The 22,986-nt window shown below is 47.4% G+C and overlaps 6 protein-coding genes across 6 annotated transcripts; 3 read left to right on the top strand and 3 right to left on the bottom strand.

Annotated features, from left to right (window-relative positions):
• Positions 1-15: 15 nt before the first annotated feature.
• On the top strand, positions 16-782 carry T069G_04536 (acetyltransferase (GNAT) domain-containing protein; the record flags this gene model as incomplete). Its single annotated transcript, XM_056171746.1, has 2 exons — positions 16-322; positions 376-782. The coding sequence occupies 2 exons, from the start codon at positions 16-18 to the stop codon at positions 780-782; spliced, it is 714 nt and encodes a 237-aa protein (XP_056028604.1).
• Positions 783-1,112: 330 nt separating this feature from the next.
• T069G_04535 (KR domain-containing protein) lies at positions 1,113-9,615 on the bottom strand (the record flags this gene model as incomplete). Its single annotated transcript, XM_056171745.1, has 18 exons — positions 1,113-1,801; positions 1,895-2,390; positions 2,459-2,727; positions 2,796-4,372; positions 4,427-5,186; positions 5,235-5,364; positions 5,422-5,757; positions 5,815-7,203; positions 7,256-7,410; positions 7,469-7,939; positions 8,003-8,317; positions 8,375-8,482; positions 8,541-8,781; positions 8,834-8,996; positions 9,049-9,070; positions 9,130-9,213; positions 9,267-9,381; positions 9,475-9,615. The coding sequence occupies 18 exons, from the start codon at positions 9,613-9,615 to the stop codon at positions 1,113-1,115; spliced, it is 7,461 nt and encodes a 2,486-aa protein (XP_056028603.1).
• Positions 9,616-11,069: 1,454 nt separating this feature from the next.
• On the top strand, positions 11,070-11,969 carry T069G_04534 (serine hydrolase (FSH1) domain-containing protein; the record flags this gene model as incomplete). The annotated part of the gene is made up of 2 exons (XM_056171744.1): positions 11,070-11,208; positions 11,281-11,969. 2 exons carry the CDS (start codon positions 11,070-11,072, stop codon positions 11,967-11,969), a joined length of 828 nt encoding a protein of 275 aa, XP_056028602.1.
• Positions 11,970-12,404: 435 nt separating this feature from the next.
• T069G_04533 (major facilitator superfamily domain-containing protein) lies at positions 12,405-14,108 on the top strand (the record flags this gene model as incomplete). Its single annotated transcript, XM_056171743.1, has 1 exon — positions 12,405-14,108. One exon carries the CDS (start codon positions 12,405-12,407, stop codon positions 14,106-14,108), a length of 1,704 nt encoding a protein of 567 aa, XP_056028601.1.
• A 3,532-nt stretch (positions 14,109-17,640) lies between these two features.
• T069G_04532 (uncharacterized protein) lies at positions 17,641-18,588 on the bottom strand (the record flags this gene model as incomplete). The annotated part of the gene is made up of 4 exons (XM_056171742.1): positions 17,641-17,937; positions 17,997-18,112; positions 18,184-18,291; positions 18,354-18,588. The coding sequence occupies 4 exons, from the start codon at positions 18,586-18,588 to the stop codon at positions 17,641-17,643; spliced, it is 756 nt and encodes a 251-aa protein (XP_056028600.1).
• A 1,971-nt stretch (positions 18,589-20,559) lies between these two features.
• Positions 20,560-22,385, bottom strand: T069G_04531 (FAD binding domain-containing protein; the record flags this gene model as incomplete). The annotated part of the gene is made up of 5 exons (XM_056171741.1): positions 20,560-20,828; positions 20,881-21,089; positions 21,151-21,596; positions 21,668-22,150; positions 22,221-22,385. 5 exons carry the CDS (start codon positions 22,383-22,385, stop codon positions 20,560-20,562), a joined length of 1,572 nt encoding a protein of 523 aa, XP_056028599.1.
• Between the last annotated feature and the right edge of the window lie 601 nt (positions 22,386-22,986).

The raw sequence follows: 22,986 nt of genomic DNA, 5'->3' as shown, positions 1-22,986 counted from the left end.
TCATCGTGGCACAACATGTCTGAGGTTGTGGTGCGCGATGCCCGCTACTCGGAGTTACCTGAAATTGCCCGCGTGATGGCAAAAGCATTCTGGGAAGATAATTTGTTTGGCCAGCTCATCCACCCTCATCGAAACAAGTATCCGGATGATGTGCACTTGTACTGGCTGCGGCGGGCTCGCGTCAACTTTTGGGACTGTCGCTGGCGATGGCTGGTCGCCGTGGATAAAGATGAGACCGGTCGCGAGGTTATCACTGGTATTGCGCAATGGGCCAGATTGGGGGATGGTGGCAAGAAGTTAGACCGCTCGTACTTGGATCCTCGTGAGTATATTCAGGTATTCCATCTATTCATGGAAGCTAAGTTATCGGCCTAGGGAATTTGCTGAAGCCTCTGTCTTCTATTGCCATGATAATTCATGCGTGGTTGTGGCCAAGTCGTGCAAGCGATCCTGTGCAGGAGAACATTATAGAGCGATCGTATCCTTATTTCGACGAGATCTGGAGCGGCAAGCGTGCTGAGTCGTGGTATCTCGAAGGATTAGCAGTGCGACCGGATTTCCAGCGCCAAAATATAGGCCGGAAACTTGCGCAATGGGGTCTCAAGCAAGCTGAAACTGAGGGAATCTGCGCGTCCGTGGTTAGTGCTCTGGGCAAAGATGGATTTTACATCAAATGTGGGTTTGAAGAGCAGTACGGAAACGCCACGCATGGCGAAGGAAATCCATTAGCAGGTGTTGAGGGTGCTAATATTTATTGGAAATGGCCCAAGACGGACTCATAACACACCCATGCTGCCTATATGTATATACTCAACCCTTAACCCATTTCTCCTAACCGATATTCTTACTGGTTATCTCTATTTTACTAACAAAGTACGGGTCATCACCTATTCATGAGCGTTAACGTCATTAATATTATATACTGGACACCGATCGAGTCCAATCTTGTGAAAGTCAATACCACATGCCATACATCTTTTCTCATCACTGATTCACAAGAGCAGTCGTCGCCGACAAAATATTACGAACCCTTTTAAAGTTTCTTTGTAAAGCTGAGATATTAACACTACATTTATATGCTAGTTATTTCCACTTCCCTATCTAATGGAATCTCACTTCTCCAAAGAAACTCCTTCACCGCGAATCGCAACTGGCACGTATGAGGACTTAGAAGCAATGAGCCCAGCAAGCGTAGCCAGTGGGGCATTGCTCAAGATGTCGAACACAGAGATGTCACTCTTGACGGTCTTGAATACCCAAGCTCGGATCTCCACAGCGACAAGACTGTCAACACCGTACGCATTCGCAGGACGGCCAGAGTCAAGATCCGCTTCGTCCATCATCATGGCCTTGGCCAATTTCCGCATCAGCGCTACGCAAACAGCAGCTCCAGCTTCATCCAGGTTCTGTGCAGCACCTAGAGCTGTGCGAAGCTCTTCGGATCTGTCAGGCTCACCGGAACCAGCAGTGCCGTTATCCTGTGTGTCGTAGACACTGACTGGACCAAAACGGCGCTCGCTGTGCCAGTACAGCTCTTCATAGCCGCCCTGCTTAAGCATGCCTCCTGTCGTTAGGCCGACCGTGTTTTCAGCCTCCGGTAGCAAGCCAGCCATGCCTGCCTCTATAACATCCAGCACCTCAGTTTCCTTAAGACCAGCCATTGCGCCAGAGTTAAGATAGCCTAATGCTTCACCGTGAACTGCAGCCCAACCGACGCCCAAAACGAGACCAAGATCGATACTTGTTCCTTTAAGACCAAGGGAACGGCGGTGGCGAGCGACGGCATCTTGGTATGTGTTTCCTGTTATTGAGATTCCATGTTAGTTGTCTGCTTCTTCTCGAGAAGGGCTTTCCCTATGGAGATGTCTCCAATATGACAAAAGATCAAACTTACCGGCGTTGTAGTTGCCTTGTCCTCTAGATCCTACAATACCTCCAACCGAGGACATGCAGATGAAGAAGTCAAGATCTTTAGGCAGCTGTTGGTGCAAGTTTCTTGTGACCTGAACTTTGGGGCGGACAGCAGTGTGAAACTCCTCAACAGTCATGTTCTCAAAGAAAACATCTTGCAACTGCATGGCAAAGGTAATGACTCCGCGAATGGCGGGGAAGTTGGCAGATTTGATCTCTTGCAGCACTCTGGTGAGCTCGGCCTCGTTGCTGATATCGCTTGCGAAAGCCTTGCTCTGGACGTTGATCTTCGCCAATTCGTCTAGAAGTGCCTTTGCCTCTGGCCTGCTTGCGCCTGAACGAGACGTAAAGGCAAGGTAGCGAGCACCCTTTGAGGCCATCCACATTGCAAGCGATCGTCCGAGACCACCAAGGCCACCAGGGATGATATAAGTGGCATTGGAAGACAGCGTGAATTCCTTCTTCTTAGGAGGGACAATCTGTTTCTCTGATGTTAGCATCTATCCCATTTCTGGCCGTGCCGGTTTGTTATAAATAATTATCTTACCGGAACAATGTCATCATCATTAGCGGCCAATACCATCTTTCCGATGTGCTTTCCGGTCTGCATAATTCGGAACGCTTCTTCGATCTGGGAAAAGTTCATAACCTTGAGAGGCGTGACGAGTTTAGTAACACCCATGGCCCAGTACTTCATCACGTCTGCTAGGATTCTGCTGAGCAGCGGGACATTCTCTCTGTATACAGACAGCATGTTCACGCCAGAGAAGCTAATGTTATGTAGGAAAGGCGTCATGTCCAGGCCAGTGTTACCGGCTAATGAATAGTCAGAATCTCTCCACATTACCTATGCTTGTTATGAGGGAATCAGGTGTGCGACTTACTAATATCTCGCTTGCCCAGTTCAATGAACCGACCAAAAGGCGCAACACACAGCCAACTTTGCCGTAGTCCCTCTCCAGCAAGAGAGTTCAAGACGACGTCGACACCCTTACCGTTAGTCATACGCTTAATACCAGCGGCAAAGCTATGGTCACGGCTGTTAAATATGTGATCCTCACGGATACCATACGTCTCCATTAAGAAGCGCTTCTTGAACTCTGTTGAAACTGTCACGAAGATCTCGGCACCGATATACTGAGAGATAATGATAGCTCCTTGACCGAAACCACCTGCGGCAGAGTGGATAAGAACGCTTTCACCCTTCTGCAGGCGGGCGACATCAAACAGCGAGTAGACGGCTGTTCCGTAGATAGAGACGATTGATCCACCCTCTTCGAACGACATTCCGTCAGGCATTCTCTGGAACATCTCCTCTGGGTTACGAATATACGTGCGGTAAGTTCCCAGACGGAATGTCATGACCCTGTCACCCTCCTTCCATTGGGTGACGGCTTTTCCAATGCGAGTGACGACGCCACTACACTCAACACCCAAGTTGGTATCCTGGATTTGACCCATGGCAATCATGACGTCGTGGAAGTTCATACCCACAGCCTTGACCTTGATTTCGACCTCTCGATCACCAAGTGGGAGTGGGTACTCGTCACAGTCAGTGAACTGGAAGGTATCCAACATTCCAGGTACTTTGATCTCGAGCGCAAGAGCACGGCCTGGCTGATTGAAAGGCAACTTGACTGCAGGAGGATCTTCTGCGTTGGTCTCGAAGAGGCTGCTCACCTCGTGGTCGGGATATAGACGAGGAACATTGAGCAGCTTATTGCGCAGAGCATACTCCCATTCCGCATTTGAAGGATCAGCCTTAGACTTGAAGATCTGGCTAATAGTCGCGCAAGTGGTGTCGGAGTCAATGGATTCCTTGGGATCAAGATCAAGCGTTGTGAACTGTAGGCCGGGATTTTCTCCTCGAATAGTTCTGGAAAGTCCAACAATAAGACTGGACTCGGGAGTGGTACATTCCATGGTACCACCATTAGTGAGCCACAGAGTGCTTCTTGATCCAAGAACTGCCTTCTTGGTAGACTTCCAGTCCTCACCCTTGATTTCATGAAGCAGAGGTTTGTTCGACTCCACTGCGACAATGCATGCCTTGCCGCTGAAATCAGTCGTGTTGACGTCTTTCAATGAAACTACTTCAACTTGAACGCCCTCCTTATCTAGCAGCTCCGATAGCTTTGATGCCATCGCATCGACAACAGGGTCAGCGACTGCTGGCTTGACGACGACGGCGTTCTTGGGCAGCGGGGGAGAGGTGGTCTCTACAGCCACTGAGAAAATGAGCGAAGACTGGTAAACATCTTCTCTGCTATCGTCTCGGAAGGACACATGCAGTCCACCAAATCCGTGCCTGCGCAGGTAAACGTCCCATTCGCTTTCTGAGAGTCTTGGGCCCCATTTTCTGTTATCGTTTTCACCTAGCCACCACCCGGGAAGTGTTCCGAAGATCATCGGAACACGAGCCATCGTTGTGGTCAGCTCACCCAGGAGCAAAACTCCGCCACTGTAAACTGAAAGTTAGCTCTAGCCCACGAAGAATTATATGGTAAGTACTCACGGTCTGAGCATGCTACGGCAGTGCGCCAAACATCTGTCGATAGATGAGCAAGCATGAATAACGTTGTTTGCAATGACAATATCGTATTGGCCGACAGGGAATCCTTGCTCAGCGGGATCCTTCTCGATGTTAAGAATCTTGTATTCCAAGAACTCGGCGTATTCGCTGAAGTCCTTGGCAGCAGGTTCAAAGTATCCGCTGCTAATATCAGTGAACGTGTACAGCTTCAGCCTAGCGGCGGCATCATCGCGCTTCCCAAGCGTCGTCAGAACCAGCTTCGTGGTTGCGCCAGTACCTGCGCCAACCTCCAAGACGCGAAGTGGTCTCTTGTGAGAGATTTGCCTCACGTATTCTTCAAGGACTGGATTGACCTTTTCAACACCAATGACGTTTCGGTAATATGAAGTCAGTAAGTCGTCTTCACGGAGAACCTGCAGAGGCTCAATTGCGCCGGTGAGGATCTCATTCATCGCATAGGCGACGCGAACCAGCATCTTTCCGTCCACAGACTCATTAGAAACCTTCTCGAGTAAGGCGGCATCAAATTCCTCGGTAGTGTTCAACCAGTCAATCTTCTTGATGGGGGAGCTCTGGCAGCTGAGCTTGCCTTCGACAGCAAGGTCGTATTGGTGCTGCATGTATTCATAGAACAGACGATGATGTGGCGCGAACGTCTTCGAGTCTTCTGCAGTAAACTTTCGAAGGACTCTCTTGCAGATAATTAGACAAGCCAATTCGAGATCGTAGATTGTTTCGTATTCTGGATCAGGATATAATTCGGCGAAGGGGGAAAGGAAGGCCTTCAAACCATCGGCAGTGAGCTCTTCAATGTCAGGTCCCCAGTGAGTACACGCGCCTAGTTTCTTGATGGACTTAGTTGTAGCAGAAGCAGACGCAATGCCCTCCGTCATTGTCTCGAGCGTGATGACTCTGCATCCCTCAAACACAACGAGAGGCTCTTCCCAGTCGCCATCAGAAGCAACAATGGTACCAACTGATTCCTGGAAACCGTGTGCTGTAGAGCGAGAGTAACCGTAAAGCTTGTCACCAGGCTTCTTGCTCGCCACTTTGCTTGAGATGTAGACACTCTCAACGAAGCGAGGGATCTTGGCTCTATCAACAAGTGCTCCCCGAGGTGAGCAGGCAGGCACAATCATTTGTACGATACCATCGAGCGTTGCAGGGTGGATAATATGATCATGCTCAAAGTTCTCAGGCATATAGGACTTTGTGTCTGGAACTTCGATAGCGCATTGAGCCTGGTAATGCCCTGAACCGATATGGACCAGTGACTTGAAAGATGGGCCCCATTGCAAACCGAGTTCAGCGAGCTATTATAATAGTTAGTAATGGGTTAAAAGGTCAGATGGCCTATTGTATAAACATACCGAAGCGTAGACGTCAGCTGGATCCTCAATATCCAATCCAGCGTCCGTGATTTGCTGATACTCTTCTCGGAACTTCTTGGCTCTGGCAGCGTCTTCATTCGTAAAAGTAGGGTTGACTGCCGTCTTATACTTGACTTGGATTAAACCTGAACAGTGTTGTGTCCAGGCTCCTTGGCGATCTCGGCAGGAGATGGTGAACTCGTTCCACGTCCAATCGGGAAGCCTTGAGCCAGCGCGCCAAGGGCGAAGTTGAATCTTTGACTCAACGGCTTCGTCAGCTGGAATGATCATGGCCGCACCAGCTGAGATGTCTCGCAGCTGAAAGCCCTCAATCTCCTTCGTCTTATCGGCCACCTGACGTGAAGCCTCGACGGCCATGACGATCATACCCGCAAAGGGATACAAGATGGACGACTGGACTTGATGGTGCTCCAACCATGGAATTTCGGAAACTCGGAGATAGTTGCGCCAGCTGGGCTGTTGCTCGCTGGAGTATTCGTCTCTGGCTCCGACGAGGTCGTGCCTCGGCATGTCTCGCAATCGGTAAGCGCGAGAGATGGGCGATTCGTACCAGTATTTTGTGCTGTGGTTCCAAGCAAACGGAGGCATGTCAACAAGGGCTGCTGACGTATCTTTGCTAGAGTTGTTAACCTGAGCAACATCCACAGCATAGCCGCGTTGGAACAAAGTTCCCATTGCTTCAATCGCGGTTAAGCTGGCACTGCTATCGCGTTTGAGGAGTGAGACATAAAGGATATTGAGTTTCTTGGCTTCTTCGACTGATAAGACTTGTCGGATGGGCCCTTGGAGAGCGGCATGAGGTCCAACTTCGACAATGAAGTTAATTCCACCAGTGTTTTTCGTCGTTCGTCTTTTGGTTGGGTTGTGTTTGATTGCCGCTTGCAACGATTGGTTGAACTTGACGGGATTTACCAAGTTAGAGACCCAGTATGATGGGTTTGCAAGCTCAGCCGCTTCAATAATCTCTCCTGTCACAGACGAGAACATCCGCACGCTGGCATCGTCTGTCGCTAATGAGATATCGCTAATCGATTTCAGATATGATGCTTCGATAGCCTTCATGTGGGGAGAATGGTAAGCCGTCTTCACCATGAGCTTTCTGTTGAACACCTTCCTCTCTTCCAGCAAAGCTTGGGCTTGAGAGATGGCAGAGATGTCACCAGAGAGTGTAACACTAGATGGACTGTTAATACAAGCGACGACCAAATCACCGTCCGTGACCTGATCAACGAGAGCCTGGGCATCCTCATAGCCCAAGCCAGCCGCAAGCATAGCGCCTTCTTTCTTGATGGTGCTAGAGAGAAGACCACGGAAGTATGCAACTTTCCAAGCAGATTCCCGGCTAATGGCTCGCTTTGCATAGGCAGCCTATATGCACATTAGTATCATTTCTACAGATAGAAGGCAAGATAATTCTTACAGCAATTTCTCCGCTAGAGTGGCCTACTACAACAGATGGCTTCACGCCCCAGCTGCTGAGAAGGTCTACGAGAGCCACTTGCAAAGCCGTACAAGCAGGTTGGCTGAGAGCCGGGTCATTGATACGCGATTTTTCCGCAATCGCATTGAGCTCCTCTGCATAGTTGTTAGTGTTTTGATCGCATCTCAAGTTTGTGAATAACATTCGACTCACCGACAAGGTCCCATTCACAACCAAGTTGCTTCAGTGACGAAGCCGCAGCTTGAATTGACTCTCTAAACACCGGGTATTTGAACAAGTCACGACCCATAGCATACCATTGAGCACCCTGTCCAGTGAAGGCAAAAGCGACAGTAGGCTGTTCGGCAGACCGTTCAGGTTTCCTTGGCTGCTCAAAAGCATCAATAGCCTCTTGAAGGGTGGAGGCAATGCCAAATGATTTCCATGGGAACTTGCTACGCTTGTTGGATAGTGTAAATGATAGTCTTCCGAGCAAGGCGCTTTCTTCTGCTGGTGAGACGCTGAGAGACTTGACATATGATGCCAAGCTAGCTGCAGTGCGATCAGCTCCCTTCTGTTCGGGTGAAGACCAGACAAGAAGCTGAGGCAACGGGTCGGCCACCGGAGTTGTAGATGGCAGGGCTTTGAGGACAGCAGGTGTATCAGAAATGGTGTTGTGGAAACCTTTCAATCCCCGAGACTCAAGGTAATGGAAAGCGTCATCGATGATACAGTGAGCATTAGTACCACCATAACCGAATGAATTGACACTGGCTCTGCGGACACCCTCAGTAGGCCATGGGGTTAGTTCTGTGGGAACCTTTAGTTTCCACTTTGCCAAAGGAATGCGAGGGTTTGCCTTTTCGAACCAAAGGTTCGGTGGCACTTGTCCTCTCTCTAAGGCATAGACGGCTTTGACCAGACCCGCAAGACCAGCGGCTCCCTCCATGTGGCCGATATTTGTTTTCACTGAGCCGATTAGGAGAGGATCTGACTCTGGTCTTACTTGACCAAAGGTAGCGGCAATAGCAGCGCATTCCAGAGGGTCACCAACAGGAGTTCCTTCACATTGTTAGAGTGAACTGAGCCGCGAGACAGATTAAGGTGGGCTATACGTACCTGTGCCGTGAGCTTCAAAGTAGCCAGTCTGCTTAAAGTCCAGCCCAGCAGAGGCATATGTTACGCGTATCAGTTCCTCCTGTGCCTTTGAAGATGGCACGGTAATACCTATTCTGCGATTAGACCCATACATACACGTGGTAGCCGATACAGAGATTTGACTTACCAGGAGTTCTACCATCCTGGTTGACACCTGTACCTCTGATGACGGCTCTGATGACGTTGCCGTCTCGCAGTGCGTCTGCAAGAGGTTTTAATATGACAACAGCTGCACCTTCTCCTCGGGCATAGCCGTTCGCCTTGTGATCAAATGACATGGACTTGGAGTCAGGACTGAGGAAATGGAGTGATGTCATGGCGTTTTGCATCTCTGGCATCAAAATGATATTGGTACCTCCGACAATTGCCTAGATTGGATGAGCAAAGAGGAACTCGTCTAATTATGGGGGGCGCTCTTACTGAGGTTGATTCTCCCGCCCGAATGCTCTGGCAAGCAAGATGAAGGGCTACAAGCGAAGATGAACATGCTGTGTCCAGACTGAGACTGGGTCCTTTGATATCAAGGAACCATGAGACACGGTTCGAGATTAAAGCAGCGCCATTACCCGTTCCTTCATATAAACTAAGAGGACTGTCAGCATTGAAAAACAAGACCGCTTGAGTATTTGTCTTACGGAATATCTTCAGCATCATGGCCTGGTTGAGTGTTAGCTTTCAACTGATAAATAGATGGTAACTTGGGCCGGATAACCTACCTCTCATGCCCGTATAATCTTTTGTAAATGAAGCCATATAGCAGGACATATTGGATCCCGCAATCTCCTCAATGCTAATACCAGCTACTCAGAGTTAACTTCGCTGTCACGAGCTATAGTGGTAATGGAATACTTACCATTCTCAAGTCCTTCATACGATAGCTCCAGAGCTAATCGTTGTTGTGGATCCATAGCATGTGCCTCCTTGGCTGTGATAGAGAAGAAAGGAGCATCGAATCTAGCGATGTCTTCCTTTAGAAAATTTCCTCCTCTGACATTCATTGAGCCATGTCGCTCGGCGGAGGGGTGATAGAAAGCCTCGATATTAAATCGATCCTTTGGTACCTCTGAAAGGGCATTTCGTCCTTTCGAGACCATGTCCCAGAGCTTATCCGGGTTGGTAGCTTCACCTGGAAATCTGCCTCCCATGCCAACAATAGCAATTGGCATGGAGGCATCCTGTTTCAGAATCGCGTTTGCGTCCATGGTAGTGGATTTACAACAGGACAACAGGAAAAGGACTGAAGCTAGCTCAAGGCTGTGTCAAAATTATATAAATTCGGGTATAATTTGTAGCAGAACATATAGCTGGGGGCCTCTGTTCTATTATATACCTAGCTTAATGACAATTGGCTCAAGCTGTTGCTTATCCTCACTGAGAGAAATAAGACGCCGACACATCCGCCATCTTACGGAGAGCCGCATTTGCTATACATGCCAATGTCCATAATCATCGGATCATTTTCTGCAACTTTGGAGCTGACGTCTGTCACCCATGTGGCCTAACCAGTTTACATGCATACATAGCCCAGTACTCGTACCCCAGAAGATTAAGCGAGCAACATAGACCCCCTCCCCTGATAGCTAATAGGGGTCTGTGATCTATCACTATTTTGGGAAATCAATGACCAAGATTATATTACAGTTAGCAGCTTGACGTGTTAACCATGCTTGGCGTATAGAAGATTGAAACACTCTTGACTGTCTAGAAAGATGGGACCGGATACATGGGTGGATGTGATGAAACACGTTTGCCAGCTACCTAGACGACAATTCTCATCACCTTGTTAGTTTTTGTATATAGTTGAGCAATACTATAAGACCACATCCCCCCACTATCGACCTAGATATTTACGATTACATACAAGAATAATCGGGCATAGATTGTCATGACCCCGAGGCACGCATGCCACGGCTGACAGGAATCATATCATACAGGGGAGGTATACATACATTAGTGCCTCGCTGCAATGATCTCCAAATAGTCTAAGTGCAGAATCTACATTCCTAATACAGTAGTTGTAACAATTTACTCCTGGAACTATCTGTTTCCAATTGCAACAAGTCCCACTCTACCCGGCGGGTTGACTAAGCCGGCTATTTTGACCCGCCTCTTTTGCTGGAGAAGTAGGGGTCTATTAAGTGACCGGCTTACTACCTAGTCGACCTGCTACGTAGTTTCCGAGCTCCTATTCTATGGATCTTAATGCTCTCCTTTGTTGATAGTATGCTTACGGGGTGTTGTTGGTCTCACCGCAGGACACATTATTCAACATACTATACTGTTTTGAGAAGTTTCGGTTGAGCTTGTCCAAACTAACAGACAGCCAAGAATTTACTAATTGTCATTTCTCCTCCAATGGAAAAAGGAAATAGCATATCCCGAAAACGCTCAGCATTAGCACCAACAACCTGCTTGTATAACTGGGTACAGTATTGTGCGAGATACCGACAAGTCCGAAAAAAATCTGTGACTCAATCTTTTCTTCCTTTTTTTATAGCTCTATTCCGTATTTGCATAGTGGCCTTATACGATTTCTTGCACTCTCCATTCCTTTTTCCCATACAACGGCTTCTTTGCATTTGCCCACTTGTCGAGGCTGACGACTCCCTGATTCTACACCTAGGGCTGCTGTTTTCCAACAAAGGACAAAGTCACAATGCGTATTCTTTGCCTCCATGGTTTGGGAACAAATTCCAAAATTCTCGAGTCACAGCTTACAACACTCCGGTCTCGGCTCCCTTCTGAATGGGAATTCGAATTTCTTGACGGCGAAGTAGAAGCGCAACCAGCTCCCGGTAAGAGAAGACTAATCTCGTAGAAAGTTACTTAGGTAGAGACAGATCTAACACATTACGTGTTGTTTGTAGGTGTCTCTGAGTATTTCCCCGGGCCTTACCTATGCTACTATGACGATCCTACCCCTCAGGCGGTGCAAGACGCAGTCGATATGATCATGGACGTTGTCCAGGAGGACGGACCATTCGACGCTATATTAGGCTTCTCGAATGGAGCAGCTCTAGCTGCGACCGTGATAGCGGCTGGAATGGAGAAGGACCCCTCAGATCCCCCATTCAAGGCTGCAATCTTCATTTGCCCGACAATGCCTTTTCGTCTTGACTCTGGCCCTCTCCAGGTTACAGTCACCGATCCGGACACCATAACCGCGATACGACATGACCTTGACGAAGAGGCAAACAAAACCTACGACTGGCTCAGTGACCCTGAAACGGCTGGCATCATGGATGAATTCGAGAAAAAGAAGAAGAGACTTGACTACAGCGATTTGAGCAGGCTTCCTCAAACCGTAGAGCTGCTCCTGCGATACCACCCAGATGTTCAGGCACGAATGCTACATATCCCCACTGTCCATGTGATTGGGGACCAGGACGAGTATAATGAGCAGGGCCACAAATTCACTCAGCTCTGCGACCCGAAGCTCCGGAAGATTATAACACATGGTGGAGGACATCACTCTCCCAAGGAGAAGGGAGCTATTTTGAAAACCTGCCAAGCGATGGAGTGGGCATGCGATAGAATCATGTTCTCTAGCTATTAAGAAAGCCGCCATACCTAATATTGAATAAAGATACTGTAATAGGAAGAAAAAGGGTATTTGCTAGTATCAGTTGATCCGTAAGAAAACTCAGGCCACCGACGCAAATAGATAGATAGCTATGTAGAGTAACATGGCTCATTTTACTAGTTTAACCGTGCATGCGTACGAAATCAATATACTCCACCACGAGTAAGCTTACTACTAGTACAGTAGCACTGGGAATTGTAGCGTCGCAATTCTACATGCTTGTATCCGCAATAGACCCCCCCAGCGCTTAGATGACTATTGTGTACATTTCGTGAGCGAATTTTTCTTCACTTGGACTTTAATGTCTGTAATGCGTTATATATCTTCTGATACCGGTGGCGGTCAGCCCAGCTAGTATCAGCGTGAAAGACGACTATCGACTCGTCGTTCGCCCCTGTCGAGAGAGTCATGGCTTTCACTAACATCGAAGCTGACCAAGATTTCGAGGATTCGCGCCGCAGCTTACAGTTTTATGCTGTCTTTCCCGGACTATGTTTCTCCATCCTCCTAGTGGCACTTGACACCAGCATAGTGGGAACCGCGTTGCCAACCATTGTTAGCAGTCTCGGTTCCGGTGCGCTATACATCTGGATCGTCAATGGCTATTTCCTATCAGTGGCGGTGGTACAGCCACTCGCCGGTCAGATGGCCGATATCTTTGGCCGGCGAGCTCCAATGCTCGCGTTTCTAGCATTGTTTACTCTAGGGAGCGGTCTTTGTGCTGGCGCAAGCTCCACCGAGATGCTCATATCGGCGAGAATCATCCAAGGCCTCGGAGGCGGCGGAATCTCCGTACTGGTATCTATAATCGTCGGCGACTTAGTCCCCTTACGGTACCGCCAGAAGTACATGGCCATTGTCATGTCTTTTTTTGCCTTGGGAACCTTCATCGGACCAATTGTCGGCGGTGCGATAGTCACGAACGTTTCCTGGCGCTGGACTTTCTACATCAATCTTCCCGTCGGAGGCGTTGCCCTCTTCCTCGTCTTTTTCTTCCTAAAGGTGAAGCATCCCAGTGATGGTGCTATCATTTCACGTTTGATACACCTCGACTGGTCGGGCCATGTACTTCTCAGTGCCTCTGTCGTCTCTATCTTGATATCGCTCACTTGGGGCGGAACTAAATATCCCTGGGACTCTGGGAGAGTTCTTGCCCCCCTCATTATTGGCGGTTTTGGCCTGGTGTTTTATCTCCTTCACCAGCAATATGCCTCCAAAGATCCCTCTATGCCACTGCGCCTTTTTGGAAACAGGACCTCGCTTCTGGGTTTCGTCCTTACCTTTCTCCATGGGATCATAATGTCTTGGTTCAGTTTCTTTATCCCAGTCTATTTCCAGGTCCTCAAAGAAGATTCTCCTCTGATGGCAGGCGTCAATGTACTCGCTCTGGCCATCCCATTTACGCCAGCTGGCATACTTGGCGGACTTATCGTCACATGGAGTGGCCGTTATAAGCCAGTTCTCATCGCTGGTTTAGCACTATTGCCTATTGCGACGGGGTGCTTTACGCTACTCACGGCCGAGACTCCCACTGCCCAATGGGCTGTATTTCAGGTCATTGCTGGATTGGGTGGAGGTCTAGCACTTACCTCCACGCTCCCTGCAATCCAAGCCCCCCTGGCAGAAGGTGATTTAGCTGCTGCCACTGCAGCTTGGGCATTTGTGCGAAGCTTTGGGATGATCTGGGGAGGTTCGATTCCAGCAGCTGTCTTTAATTCGAAGGTAGACAGCCTTATATCTCGGATTGATAATGCTCAGGTTCGCTCTCTTCTCGCCTTGGGAGGAGCATATGAACATGCCACTCGGCTTTTTATCACCTCATTCGATGACCAGCCAGCTTTAAGGGCACAAATCATCAGCGTCTACACTGACGCACTTCAAGAAACTTGGTATGTTTTGTTAGCGTTTGCGTGTATCACCAGCCCTATTGCTTTGTTTCTCAGAGAAATACCATTAAGAACAAGGCTTGAAACACAATATGGCTTGGACGAGTCGAAGACAATGGTCGAGCCAGCGAACATGGATGCCTCATTACGCAATTCAGCTGTAGCCGTGGAGCTGGAACCGCAAGATGAGCCAACACAGATCAGTGGAGCTGGTAATCATTCTTAGCCAAAAAGAGGTACTCCGTATAAAGCGAGATATAGCAAATACCTGCACCTGAAATGAGCATGCTCAATTTTGCTACATTGTGCCAATTCCATCTCAGTTTTTAATCTTTCCGTGCGGTGGTAAACAAACAGTTAGTCGTTGTACGTGGAGTCATCAGTATGACACATCCAGTGTCAGTAAAATACATTATTCATAATTTAGAGTCTAGACTCATTGGAAGCTACTACCAGATGAACCGCGTAGGTCGATAGATACATTGCGCGCCCCCAGCATTGGTGTGCTTGTAAAGGTCTTCTCCTCAAAAGCAACCGGGTAGGTAGCATACAGCATCTCTAGCCTGTAAGCCATTCTCCGAGCTATGTCCTTCGTAAAGGCTGCCAATAGGCTATTGCATACATGAATAATAGGCAAAATGAGTCTTATCATTACCAAGCTAATACTACTACTGGTAAGCGGACATCCTCGGGCCGGAGGTGCGGATACGGGAGATGGGCTCGGGGGGCTTCGGAGGCTAAAGGTATGTCAAGCTATTCGTGTGCAACGTCTAGGGTCCACATAGCCTCAAATGCATGTCAGATGGATGGGTTCAGAAATCAGATGAATATACAACAGGGATCACACATAAGATTCATGTAGCGTGACAGGGGCAAAACATCAGACAAACAATTTGCGGGGATCAACAATCAGATTCAATGCGTACCCGGCAGGGGCAGAACATCAGACAAATAAATGGCTAGGGTCAACAATCAGATCAATCCATGCACGACAGTGGTCGATCTTTGGAATCATATAAGAAAGCGAACCAGAATGCCGACAGCCGCAGCTACAGCGTATGAGTACTTAACAGATTGCCATATTTGAGTAGCTGACAGGGCCACATTGGTAGCAATTCGAGTCGAGCTCTTGCGGGGCGCTGTCTGTGCTTTGCTGCTTACACTCGTACCACTATTCAGGAACTCCATAATGGGGAAACTTCTCAAGACTTACTTGTAACACTCCGTGCTCGTACGAGTGCTAGTCGTGCTTATCGTCCTTGGCTTGCATTTGGTAGCCTTGGAAACTAGGTATTGTTGTTCTGGAACATCTTTAGAAAACACAAACCTCTTGGATGCTGTACGTAATTTATCCGTAGCCGAGAAGTCTTCTTTCCACAGTGACTTGACTCGTAGCTTTGTCACTTTTCGCATAGTTGAGATGTTGCAAATTGTTCAACGAAGCTCTTGGTATATTGAATATACACCTTACTATTACCACTACCAATGAATCCTGCACTGGCTTGAGATGACAAGTTTGACAAGCTTCCAACGAAACCTGTCAGCGCATCGATAAGCAGGCTCCGGCCACAATTCTAGGGCGCCCCGCTGATGGCAGTGTCACACCGCTCACACCCTTTCATACTCGTAGGCCCAGCCATGCAAGATGACTCCATCCTGGTTGCAGTTATGGAACTCTTTACATGTACTCCATAGTGTCTGTTGGGAAAGAAAGCATGGCAGCGCATCAAAGAAACATGGGTAGGAACAATCTTGTCGATTAACCCGTTTTGGGAATTTGCATTCGTCTTTTCTGAATAGCTTTTTGGTGCATACCTTTTCGTAGACGCGATCATTTTATGTTACTAAGAGCAATTCTTAAAACCTACTCTTCGCGCGAGAAACTACACATTTTACCATATGAAGGAGTAGACGTTGAGAATAGGAGAAGTGTTGCCGTTTTCGTTCTAGAACCGGCACTCAGACATCCGGAGAGTGCCGGTGGAGTCAATGTACTTTGTTGCTGTAAAACATTGTCAGACGAGAAACGCCGCTCAAAAGATTCCGTTGAGCCGCGTTTGATTGCTGATATGATTACGGTGCAATTCATATTTGGAAGCCAAGGCGCCAGTGGAGACTTTTTCCTTTCGTGTTAGCGTTTGGGCTGTCATCAATTCGCCAAGCCTAACCATTCTGTACACGAAGCGGAATGGATACCATTCAGTAGCTCGTATCTCAGGGGGTCAATTTCACTGTGAAACAATACAGAAGTGGAAAGACACGGCATGCTGTAAGCTGAAGTGTCGGTCATACTGCCGTAAGAAATGGCGCAGTTTGGCCAATCTACTGTATTACGTGGATATCATCAGCCGAGCTATTGGGAGCATTGGCCGCATTAGCATCTCGATTCTCGGCTAGCCGAATTAGACGGTCTGAGGTTCAAATTCCAACTTGTTTTCAGCTGTAGATTGTTTGGGCGGTTTTTGCTAATAAGCAATTATTAAGATTAATATATAAATATTTTCTCTCGTGAGCGCTAGTTATCCCCTCACTTCTACAAGCCATCACGGCTGCCAATTGTAAGATACCTACAGAGAGCGTAATGCAATAGACGATTTATGAAGAAGTTGGATAGGGCGCTTAGACTCGTGTGAATCGGCGAATGTAAAACCAAGAGCGTACACGCAAATACACGTGTGCCACTAAAGCAGCCTATATGCCCGGAATGGTTCCAATGAAAACAACATCAAACTAAGGAGACATCGACTAGTGCGAAGACTGCTGCCTCCAACTCCTTTACCATTTTCCAGGATTAAGGCGTTCAACCTTATATTTAATAGACTTAGAGACGCAAGACTTCTTGGTGACAAGCTCTGCTATGAAGATGGCTTCATTGAGAAACGTTACAGGAAAATATCTGCATCTAGTAATAGATGCCATGTATCAGATCATCCAGTGATAATCCCAGCCATCATGAGAAGCAACTATCCTCACTTACAATCCAAGAGGATCATATCCGAAATATACAAATCATGGGTGGTCTTGTCGTGTCTTTCATGCTGTCCAAGCTCTGCCGCAGTTACGTTAGTCTTTCAAAGACTAGAACTTTGATTGGCTCTCCAGACGAGCTCGTAGCACATAACCTAATCCATTGTTGAAGTCAACTCATGCCGTTCATTAGAGACACAGACCTGAGGCTTATATTTCGAAGAAGAAATGTACATCCAATAATGAGACTGCTCTCAGAAGTCGAGGGATAGCTGATTCACCTCGGGTTGTTATCAGCACGGCCATTGGCGACGATGTAACTCGAACTTTTTACACCCACCCATATAAATGCAGTTATCATATAAAATAAGACATTTTTACTTAATGAAGACTATTCCTCCCTTAGGTTACATGCACGGTCAGCATGTCCCTGAGGCGAGGGTGTTTTGAACCGACAATTGGAGAACCATGTCTCACGACTACCCAGTGTTTCCATAATAATCCAGCCTCATATAGCATATCAGCCACCTACCACACTACGTTTTTTTCTTCTGATCAATTTTCCTTTCTCTTCTTTTCCTGGACTGGTTGCCGTGAGTTTGCATTCAAAAGGAAGGCTATTCAGATACCAGCCAGTTCAAAAATGCAGTATATCCATTGAAAGAAGGTTTCTCTAAACGGATTTGACATATAGGAGCACCGGTGTATATTAGTCAAACATTTCCAATATATACATATAGGCTATCTTAACCTTGTTCCAAATTCCCTTTCTGTCACGGGGAATGATCATCTCATGGGTGCTTGGTATCAGAAAGCCTTCTCTCCTCGGCCCATTCCCTAATAGCCTCAATGTCTTTACAAACATGAACTGCTCCTGTCCCATCGGTGCCATTTGAATGACTACCAGCAATTCCGCCTTCCAAAGTTGTATCTCCGCAGCACAATATTGACTGCCTTAAATACCTAAAGCAGTGTTGAATGTGTCCTTTCTCATCAGCACTTATATTCATGCCGATGTTGTGTGTAGCGTCCATATTCGTCGCAGATCCAGGAGTCGTCAGGTTATTGAACATGTCCATAACAGCATACTAGAAGTATTTCTTGTCAGACATTTTCGAATTTTATAGTAGGAATAGAGAGTAAATACTAGACAATGGAGCTGGTGAAAAACAGCCACCGCATAGGTGTCTTTCCCCTTATATGAAATCGGTCCTGGCAATATGTATTTTTCCGTATTGTTTACTTCGATGAATCCATTTCCTCCTATCGTCATTCACAGATTAGATGGTTTGGTTCCTTCTTTCACTTCCATTCATGCAACAAATATTACTTACTTGGCATGTACGAGAGCCAATTTTCTCGAACCTTGGTTCTAGATTCTTCATCTCCGTCCTGGATTGTAGCTGACGCGTCGGTTCGGAAGAGCACTTGCTGAGTGGGAACTATAGTATAGAATATAGGTTAAACAAAAATTCCGCGTAATGGCCAACCTGGTCGTACTCACAATTTGGAACCAAGTGGTTCAATTCACCAAGAAGCTTTGGATGATTAGGAGCACGTGACTGCTCAAAGATGACCGCTAACATTATCAATTCCATAATCCCAATGACCGCTAAAATAGCGAATGAGGCTATAAGGAAGCTCCATTGCTTCTTGGATTGGTTCTTCTTCTCGCTTGGCTGGTGCTCAATTAAGCACTCGTTCGATTCGGTGTCATCTTCGGTGAAGCGGACTGGCATATCGGTAGCGATGCGATCGTTTGGATTTGTCGGTGGTTTAGATACAAGGCTGGTTGGCTATCTTTAACTTATAAGGGAGAACGAGGGTCGGAGAACCATGATAAACTTTGGTAATTTTTAGGAGTTGGCGGTACTAGCAATACACTGCGATGGCTTTAGAACTTGGGCTTATTGAACCAATCCGCATTTCAGCACATCTAGTCGTTTCCATTAGATTGGGAGAAATTGACTAGCCTATATTTAGTTAATTTTCGACTGCTTTGATCGACGGAACGAAACTGAGTTTATTGTTACCGGTGATCCACCCTTATTGTCGCGGACCAAACTTGTGGCTGGTTTCGGCCAATTGTCGATTCCACCATTTTATTGTAACTTAGTCAAGATGTGCCACTCCCAAAGAGTATGTACCTACTATGCAAAATGACTAAAAGGAAACAGAAGAAGTTTATGAGACACAGGGTACAGTAACATGCGAATCTTAAATTCGATCCTTGACCTACGTAGCCATATTGTCTAGTGTACACGTGAATCAGAACACAAGGAAATGCATGTGATAGTCCGAGAACAGACACGCAAATTGTAATAGCCTTAAATATTGATCACAGTATCTAAACAAAGAAAGCAAACTATTCCTAAGTATGCGGTATTTTAACTATGCGGTCAGCACCCGTAATGCACTCGCTTTCTTGCTTCCCATTCTAGGGCTGAAACTCTCCGGCTCCATCTACAATTCCATCGGAGCCATTGCGGGTTGTGGTCCCAGATATGTGCTTTGATCACCAGCGTACTCTTGGCCGACATACACAGTACTGTTCTTCACGGAGGAATGGCCGTTTTACCCTCAATTCCCACAGATTCCCTATTTGCGAAACGAAACAGCTCACGCTGTCCTTCGCTGTCATTGGACGTTATCTTTCCGTATACTTCGGCAAGTTGTTCATTGCCTATTGTAACGTGGATTTATGCATGCATAGATACCTTCAGTGGTGGTCGCGTTGCTCATAGTCACCGAGCCGACTTTGATGTATACACACACGCGAGGGGTTCAAATAATGGATTGACCACTGCCCATACGTACATTGACAATCACTCAACGTTTAATCTCTGCAATTCTCTGGCCCAGGTCTATGCATGTACTCTCAAGCGATTGGTGACAGCAATCCTTCTGCAGATAGTGTCTACCTATACAGTATATGCCTGCGAAAGTTGTGAGGGAGACTAGCGGGAAGACAACAAGCTCAAAACCTATTGTATCATGCCTCCCACGTGAGCAGTCTCTGTTCAACACATGGGGATTCCGCATGCTGTAGATATTTGGGGTCATATTGAGAAATTGAGTCGCGTATATCCTCAGCTGAGATCCTGATTAGCTTTAAAACGTAGTTTATCCCCGCACCAATCATGATGAATGGGATAAACAAAGAGAAAAGGTACATTCGGACTATTTGTTCAATCGCTTCGATCTCAGGAACTTATCCATCAACTTTTAGACGAGTTTTGCAATGAAAACCGAAATACTTGTCATATCCACCATGCGCGCTCGCACCTCATATAAAATTGAACCTAATCTTGTGGTCGCATCTTGCAAAAGCTATATGAAAGACTCCTAGACAGTAAACAATGACGCTTTGAGAACTAATTACTTCCGTATTATTCACAATAAATTTTATATGGTTACAATATACAGAAGAAGAAGAGTGTAGTTGAGTCGTGCGAAAAAATTACACGCAAACGTATATAACATAAAGTCTCATATCGGGAACCTTGCTTTCACGCTATTAGACAGACAAAAGTTCTACGGTGACAAATTTGAAAGCATACTGTGCAATAGGCAGCTACATTAAGTATCGGTGCGTAGACTTCATATTAAGCTGAAAGATAGGATATTACATTATTCTTCGGTCGTGCGTCCAGTGCGCAGCTATCATTGTCTCTTACCCTGCAAGCTAACATGTGTTTTTTAGAACTGAATCAACCTAGCTTAAAATACCCTGGCTGCAGCTTTTGCCACACCTGCTGAGGGTCATATTTAGCACTTATTGATTTCAGCTTTGCGAGATTGTCTGCGCCGTAACTGGCAAAGACATTCTGCTGGTATGAAGCGTAATTTTGGTAAAGGTATGGATGATCAAGGCCCTGAGCGCGGGCGGCCGCGATAGAACGGTCGACCATATTCTGCGCCGCAGTCAGAACGCGCTCATCATCAGAGGCATTGGACCATGAAATATCGATATTGATCACTGTATGCATGGTCAGCGGGCACGAGTCTTTGTGGGAAACAAGGGTGCGTACAGTTCAGGGGTCCCTGGCCAGCAAGTCCGAGCGGGTTTCCACCATTTCTTGAGAAATGTTTAGTCATGTCAGTTGTAATGAGCTGGAAGACGGCGGAGGGAACGATCCCCGCAACATCTTTGATGGCTGTGACCTCTTCCTGGTAGATTGCGACCATGTCAGCCATCAACGAAGCGCTGTTTTTGACCGTAAAGGTCCAGTATGTTTGCCTGTCGTATCCACGTCAGTCTTAACCATTAGGGCGCTTTTCATATCGAGGACAAAACAAACCGAAAGCCACCTGGGTTGGTGTTGTTAAACTCAACCGTGAGATTTGCGAGATCAACAACGCGAAGTGTACTGGCAATTGCACCCGGTATCGAAGTAAAGTTTTGCAGGATGGGAGGATTCGCTATCGGCTTCGCATACTGCAGATCAGAGGCAATGACAAATAGATCTTGCGCTTGGGCATAAGCGTACGCGATTATGACCTGGGCGTATGGATCTGAAGGAGCGTTGACGCCGAGATAATAGAAGGCGTTGTTAATGGCGGCCGCAGTCTCATTCGTGTACAAGAAAGTGTTCGAGCCAGCCCAGAGGTCGCCTTGAGGATATGCGGCTAGATCGAATCTTGTTACAATACCAAAGTTGTTTCCTCCACCGCGGAGCGCCCAGTACAGGTCGGAGTATGCAGATGAGTAGCTGACTTGACGAATTGAGCCGTCTGCAAGCACGACCTATCCATGCAAGTGTCAGCCTTCCCCCAAGCTAGTATTATGAAACCAGCAAGTAATAGTAGTATAAATACCTCATAATTGTTAACATTGTCGCAGGCCCATCCGTATTGACTAGAGAAGAACGACATGCCTCCTCCCAGGGTCAAGCCTCCCACGCCAATGGCAGACACCCTTCCACCAATCACTGTGACGTTCTTGGGCTGGAGATAAGTGTAGACATCATACCAGACATTTCCAGCGCCAATTGACGCCTGAGTCTTGTCAGCTGAGAGAGAAAGCTGGTTAAGGTGAATCAAGTCGATTGTCACGCCGCTATCAATGTTTGAGGCCCCAGCGAAAGCAGCATGGCCACCACTCTTGACGGCAAACTTGCATTGAGTGACGCGAAACGTTAATACAGCCAGAGATACCTCTTCTGCTGACGTAGGAGAGAAACGACAGGAAGGCCGTGTGAGCTCCTGCTGTTGCGACCAGTACCGCGACTCCTCGAACTCATAGATTACACTTTGCGGATATGACACATGCTGGGGCAAGGCAAAGTCGAGGAAACCGCACTAGATCACGGGTCAACACAGAATATGTATTACGGAGATTTTCCTCCATAAGATGGATAGGAAGGCTTACTGCAAGCTGGCAGCCGGATGGAGGAGCAGATCGTGTGGTGTGGGTGCCATTCTGATTCTGATCTAGATAGGATGAGATCTGGGCCTTGACCTCGCTCAAGGTGTACGTGGCACTCGCGATTCCTAAATGCAGGAACAGCGGCAGAGTGAGACTGAGGGGGCGCATTCTGATGGATTGGCCAGGTTGATTGAGAAGCGGGAGAATCGGACACACAGCTCCAGCTCGGCGCGAGGGTCATGCAGCTTAGATATTGGATGCATGTGATATGCACTTGTGGCATTCTATATTAAAAGGAACTCCGTGCCGTCTGGAATTCGGCTTGATTGTTTCCATATGTTCCACCGGATGCCTAGGTACAGCGATCATAGATTGCTGTTGGTTGCATCTGTATAACAATTGTTCCTTGTCACAAGCTAGCTACGTAGCATGTCCGCGGCCTGAAAACCGCCGAGACTACGGCTGGGACACTGCAATTTATCCATGCTGCATATCCTTGCCGCTTGTACGGCTGCGTGCCGCAAGCTGAATCGGGGAAACACGACCGTCTAGAGGACGCCGTCGCTTCCTTCGCGTCAGATATGCAGAAAGCCCTTGACAAGCTTGCACCGAAGAGGAATGCCCATGGAACTCTTGAAAAGCTAGTACTCGTATGCCTCCGTTTTTGCCGGCGGTCCAAATGATTCAATAACTCATCAAGGAGCGCAACTAGTTTGGCCGCGACACAGCTAGCCCGCTGTCACAAGGGACGGGGCGTCTTTGGAAGGGA

Source organism: Trichoderma breve, chromosome 3, assembly GCF_028502605.1.
Source record: "Trichoderma breve strain T069 chromosome 3, whole genome shotgun sequence".
Lineage (NCBI taxonomy): Eukaryota > Fungi > Ascomycota > Sordariomycetes > Hypocreales > Hypocreaceae > Trichoderma > Trichoderma breve.
This window is presented reverse-complemented; position numbering and strand designations above follow the sequence as displayed.